The sequence below is a fragment of the Zalophus californianus genome, chromosome 15 (genome assembly GCF_009762305.2).
Source record: "Zalophus californianus isolate mZalCal1 chromosome 15, mZalCal1.pri.v2, whole genome shotgun sequence".
Taxonomy (NCBI): Eukaryota; Metazoa; Chordata; class Mammalia; order Carnivora; family Otariidae; genus Zalophus; species Zalophus californianus.
In genome coordinates, this window is record NC_045609.1 from 69,396,166 (window position 1) to 69,402,234 (window position 6,069).

The following is a 6,069-nucleotide window of genomic DNA, read 5'->3' on the forward strand; positions in this document are numbered from 1 at the left end:
CTAAATTCTGTGAACAACACCTCGAGCCCCAGACTGCCTCGGCCTTGGATTCTTGTCTCTCTCATCATTCATACTTGAAGTTAGGGGCTCCTGGTTGCTGTGCAAAAATAAGTGTATTCACCTGGGCAACCGAGCCTGTGCCATGATTCTGCCCCCTGCCAGGAGACTCAGAGCTGAGATTTGAGCAGAAGATGGGAAGTGATGAGCTCAACAGAGGGAGGAAATTCTGTCTTCTCAGCTTCCTTTAGATCCTCCAGAAAAGAGCCTTCTGGCTCCTCGGAATTAAGACTGGTAGAGGAGGTCACCCAACTGGATCAGAGATTGGGAGATAAAAGTACTGAAGTCAAATGAGACATCTGTGAAGTACTTTGAAAAAATATAGTCCTCCTGTGTGCACTCAGAGCAGCTACTTCAATGACTGTATCACTGGTACAGGCCATAGACATCAGCTGGAGCTGAATGTGATGCTCACCGCCCGCCCTGCATTCATCCTGATCCCCGAGCCAGACCTGAGCCTGCACCCTGCCCCACAGAGAGGTGATCTGCTGGATCTTGAACTTCCAGCTTAGGTGGTTGCATAAGGTATTCTGCTTAATCGGGTCCTTCAATAAGGCGACTTTTCTTTACATTCTCTGTTAATCTCTCCTGTTAACAGTTCCTATCTTCCCGGGCTTACCCTTAAACTGCCTGCTGATTTGAAACGTGCAGATAGCACAAAACAAACTGGTACTCTAGCAATTGTTGAGATCTATTGTAGGGCAACCAGCATGCCAAGAAAAACTAGCCATTCACCTTGCTCCATGCTATTCCCGTCAGAAAGAACATGGAAAAGATTCTCTCCTCTTTTGACCAGCACCCCCCTCCTTAACTAAAAGACCGTGTGTATGCATCTGGAATGGGGGGGGGTTGGAGTCCAGCTTTCCTGCCTCCACAAAGATAAAATGGTTCATAGCGGGCTAGAACTGGGCCATCATTAGGGGAGACTCCAGGCCTCTAGGATCTGAGGGAACGGTGGGCTGTGCCTTGGCCAGGATGGGATGCCAGTCCCGGGCTCGGATGGCCGGCTGCGCCCTTCCCAACGTGACTTTCTCAGGCGAACTCCCACTCCCGACACACAACGTGTATGCTTTAGGAAGATTTCTGCAACGTGACAAAGTGCAGTTTAAAATCTGGCTTCTCCTTTCCTGAGCTCGAACCCAAACTTGTCCTGAAATAGGAGAAGGCGCTGTAGGCAAAGGACTGCAGAGGCGGAAGCAAGCGCCTGGCGTGGCCGCCGTGGCGACGAGCTGCCAGCAGGTGTCAGTGCGCCCTCGCTCAGTCGTGCAGCGTGGCCGCCGCCTCCGGGACCCCTCTTCACCGCCGTGGAAGTGGGGCGCGGTCCGGACCCCCGGTTGCCTGTGTCCCGCACACTCCTCTGTGGTTCAGACCACACGTGGCCTCCTCTCCCCGGATCGGATCTCTGGCCTCGGGCGGGTCCCGCTCCCCGGGGTGTACTTCCCAATCCCGCCCCAGGGGGTTCGAGGCGAACGCGTGCCTTCCTTCTCACCAGCACCCCTCTCGCCTCGCCGCCAGGACCAGGCTGCTTCGGATGCCCCTGGTACCGGTGTTTGCTGCTCCCGATTCGGGCCAGGGTCCCCAGCTCTCTTCCCTCCCAGGACCCAGCTCGATGGGGTCACTCCCCGGGGCCCGCTGCTTTCTACTGGGCCGGCCCGGAGCTGCTCGGCCAATTCCCAGCAGGGGCCGCTCCCACTCCCTGGGCACGCTCTTTAAACCCCTAGCTCCAGGTACCCGCCTCTCCAAAGAGCCCGTCCGGCCAGGGGGCCAGCGCTCCCCAAGGTCCCACGCGGAGCGCGGGCGCTAGACCCGCGGAGGGGAGGCGCAAGGGGCGGGGGAGGGTCGATTTCCCACGTGGGGGCTGACGCCGGCTGCTCCGCAACGCCAGCTTGATCCTGGGGCTATAAAACCAGTTCACGGTGAGCGCGGCGGAGCAGCAGCGGCCGGGGCTTCGCTGCAGACGCCCAGCAGCCGGCGCGCCGCCGCCCGGCCACCCCCAGCACCTTCTTCCCCTAGCCCTGCGTTCCTGCCCCAACTCACGCTGCCCTCGGACCCCGGCCCGGCCGGCTGCACTCAGCGCCCGCCGCTCGCCGGGCCAACGCCCAGGAAACCCTGTGCCTTGGCCGCTGCTCCGGGAGGGCCGATCGCCCACCTGCCCCGGCCCACCTGAGGACGGGGGAGTCTTCATGCGGCCCGGACACGGCTCGCCCCGCCGCCACCCCCGAGCTCCGCGCGCTGAGCCCCAGCCCCAGCTGGGCACGCAACTTTGGAAGTCCGGCGGCGCTCCGGGAGAGGCGGCAGAGTCCGCACCCCGGCCCCAGCCCGGGTCCGGCCGGCACCGCCGCGTCTGGGGGAAAGCGAAGGAGTCGGTAATCGCTGTTTCGGGGATGTAAGAAGACAGACCTAGGACCCCAGGCCCGCATCAGCGCCCCTCGGCTGCCTCCCGGGGTGGGGGCGGGCCCCGCACACGGTAAGACCTCTTGCTTTCGCTCAGGCTCGAGAGTCAAGATAGAGATAGATTTTAAATTTTCTGTCATCTCTCCAAGTGATCAGGCCACCGATGATTTCTGTTCTCCCTTCTTGAAGAATAACTCTCCCTTTCCCCATCGGCTCGACCTACTCTCTCCCGCCGCTTAGAAATAAAACTTGTGCTGAGCTGGGCAGGAGAAGGCGCCCACGACGAGCGCCACAAGCGCAGGCCGGGCGCCGTTCGCGGGAGCCGGGCCCATGGGCTGCTAGCGCCCCCCATCCCCCGGCAGCTCGGGCCGGCGTCCCTGCGGCCCCCTCCCCATGTGAGGCGCGGCAGGGCGAGCGGGGCGCGGGAGGAAGAGGAGGACCCACGGGCGCCGGGCCGGAAGGCAGCTGGCAGCAGGCCCAGGCGAGCGGGCACCCGCGTTCATGTTCCGCCAGGAGCAGCCGCTGGCCGAGGGCAGCTTCGCGCCCATGGGCTCCCTGCAGCCGGACGCGGGCAACACGAGCTGGAACGGGACCGAGGCGCCAGGGGGCGGCGCCCGGGCCACCCCTTACTCCCTGCAGGTGACGCTGACGCTGGTGTGCCTGGCCGGCCTGCTCATGCTGCTCACGGTGTTCGGCAACGTGCTTGTCATCATCGCGGTGTTCACAAGCCGCGCGCTGAAGGCGCCCCAGAACCTCTTCCTGGTGTCTCTGGCCTCGGCCGACATCCTGGTGGCCACGCTCGTCATCCCTTTCTCGCTGGCCAACGAGGTCATGGGCTACTGGTATTTCGGGAAGGCGTGGTGTGAGATCTACCTGGCGCTCGACGTACTCTTCTGCACCTCGTCCATCGTGCACCTGTGCGCCATCAGCCTGGATCGCTACTGGTCCATCACGCAGGCCATCGAGTACAACCTGAAGCGCACGCCGCGCCGCATCAAGGCCATCATCGTCACCGTGTGGGTCATCTCGGCCGTCATCTCCTTCCCGCCGCTCATCTCCATCGAGAAGAAGGGCGGCGGCGGCGGCCCGCAGCCGGCGGAGCCGCGCTGCGAGATCAACGACCAGAAGTGGTACGTAATCTCGTCGTGCATCGGCTCCTTTTTCGCGCCCTGCCTCATCATGATCCTGGTCTACGTGCGCATCTACCAGATTGCCAAGCGCCGCACCCGCGTGCCGCCCAGCCGCCGGGGTCCGGACGCCAACGCCGCGCCGCCGGGGGCCGCCGAGCGCAGGCCCAATGGCCTGGGCCCGGAGCGCGGCGTGGGCCCCGTGGGCGCCGAGCCCGAGCTGCTGCCCGCCCAGCTCAACGGTGCCCCGGGGGAGCCCGCGCCGGCCGGGCCGCGCGACGCTGACGCGCTGGACCTGGAGGAGAGCTCGTCGTCCGAGCACGCCGAGCGGCCCCCGGGGCCTCGCAGGTCGGAGCGCGGCGGCCCCCGGGCCAAGGGCAAGGCCCGGGCGAGCCAGGTGAAGCCCGGGGACAGCCTGCCGCGGCGCGGGCCGGGGGCCACAGGGCCCGGGACGTCGGCGGCGGGGCCCGGGGAGGAGCGTGGCGGAGGCGCCAAGGCGTCGCGCTGGCGCGGGCGGCAGAACCGCGAGAAGCGCTTCACGTTCGTGCTGGCCGTGGTCATCGGCGTGTTCGTGGTGTGCTGGTTCCCCTTCTTCTTCACTTACACGCTCACGGCTGTGGGCTGCTCCGTGCCGCGCACGCTTTTCAAGTTCTTCTTCTGGTTCGGCTACTGCAACAGCTCGCTGAACCCGGTCATCTACACCATCTTCAACCACGACTTCCGCCGGGCCTTCAAGAAGATCCTCTGCCGGGGCGACAGGAAACGGATCGTGTGAGCGCCCGGTCCGCGACCCGCGAACAGACTGGCGCCCACTGCAGTCGGCGGGGATCGAGGGGCTCTTCTGTGCAGTCCCTGCGCACTGAAACCCGGGTCCTGCCTACTCGGTGTTTCCTGGCCAGGCCTTGCCCTGTGGCCTCCTGTGGGCCTCTGCTCTCCCCCCTACCCTGGCCCCCTCCCACCCCGGGAAAAGAACTGGCTGGGAGGGCCGCAGGCCCCCCAGTAGTTGTTAGGGCCCCTTGTGACTTGGCGCGATCTTCCTGGGTTCTTGGGAGTCCCCTAATTAGTATTGCTTTCTAAAGGTATTTTCACCTCCCCTGAGGCCAGCTGTCAATGCAGATCAGAGCAAGCAAGCACTGAACGGACCCCAGAGGGTAGGGCTCACAAAGGATTAACGGATGGGGGTTACTGAGCCCCGGCTAATTGCTTTCCCCCTTCCCCTAACTCTGTTTTTAAACAAATGCTCAGGGCAGCCCTGCCCATCCTCCCATCCCCCACTGTAAATATACACTATTTTTGATAGTACACGCTAGGGTCCCGGATGTCTGGGCTTTTGATGCTGTTGGAGATGCCTTTGAGGCAGACACATTGTCCTTCGGTTCAGGCCAAGCCCCTTTGCAATGCAAGCCCTTTTCTGGTGTCATTACCTCCTTCTGTGTCCTTTTCACCAGCAGCTGGTGACTGTCCCTGGGGCCTGGACCTGCTTTGAGATTTCCTGAGGGGGAAAAGATTTCTGTCCATTTTTTTCCTGTGCCTAACAGCATAATTGCCTTTTCCTATGTAAATATTACAAGGAGGGACCAAGACAGAAGTAAATGAACCTTTCTGCCTTGCAGCAGCCCTGTGTATAAAGCCATTATCCTCTGATGCACCCTTCACCCCAGTAACTCACTTTAAAAGTATCTCTTTCGTGGGTCCCTCCCTCCCTCTCTCCCACCTTCCCTCTCTCCAGGGCCACTGCTTGAAGAATATGTATGTTTCTATCTTGTATGTTTGTGCACCTGCCCCTCCTTCTCCAGAAGTGCTGACTGCAAGAAATCTTTTAGCTGCTGTTTTTAGAGGGAAGAGTGGAAATTATGTGGAAGAAGCAAACCTGATACAATTTGCCCAAGGTAAACAGTTTGAAAAGACAAATGAGCCTGCCAAACTGTACAGTTCCTGTCCCGGGAGCTCTTAGGTATCAAAGTGTTGTCCTTTCCCCCCTGCTTTTCTGGTTGAGATCATGTCATTGATGAACTCCCAAAATCAAGGGAAGAGGGCGGACACCTCGTGTTTACATCGGAGTTTCTACACGTTTTAGACAGAGACTCTTTAAGGCCTGCGCTCTTACTTCACTAAAGACAAACTAATGGCAGCACACGTTGCTAATGACAGTGGATTTTTTTTTTTAATAAAAAGTTTACAGATCAAATGTGAAATAAATATGAATTAAATGGTTGTCTGTTACCTGAGTTTCCAAAGCTTTACGGGAACATCCGAATATATATATATATATTTTTCAATTAAAAATTTTAAATTGAACAGTGCATTACATTATAAAACACCTTTGAAAGTGTGAGCAATGGCAAGGCTACCATTTACCAAGTGTTTCTTTTTTTTTTTTTAAAGATTTGTTTTAGGGCGTGAGAGAGCATGCTTATGCGTGCAATGAGGGGGGAGGGCCAGAGGGAGAGGGAGAGAAGCAGACTCCCAGCGAGCCTGGCCGGAAGCAGAG

The 6,069-nt window shown here is 59.8% G+C and overlaps 1 protein-coding gene across 2 annotated transcripts; it reads left to right on the top strand.

The window, feature by feature from the left end:
• Nucleotides 1–1,910: 1,910 nt before the first annotated feature.
• Nucleotides 1,911–5,816, top strand: ADRA2A (adrenoceptor alpha 2A). 2 transcript variants are annotated; one of them, XM_027597136.2, is made up of 2 exons: nt 1,911–2,524; nt 2,965–5,816. In XM_027597136.2, exon 2 carries the CDS (start codon nt 2,998–3,000, stop codon nt 4,351–4,353), a length of 1,356 nt encoding a protein of 451 aa, XP_027452937.2. In that variant the 5' UTR covers nt 1,911–2,524; nt 2,965–2,997; the 3' UTR covers nt 4,354–5,816. The 2 variants fall into 2 exon arrangements, with proteins under 2 accessions (XP_027452937.2, XP_027452936.2); XM_027597135.2 differs by lacking the exon at nt 1,911–2,524 and having other exon boundaries at nt 2,822–5,816.
• The last annotated feature ends 253 nt before the right edge of the window (nt 5,817–6,069 follow it).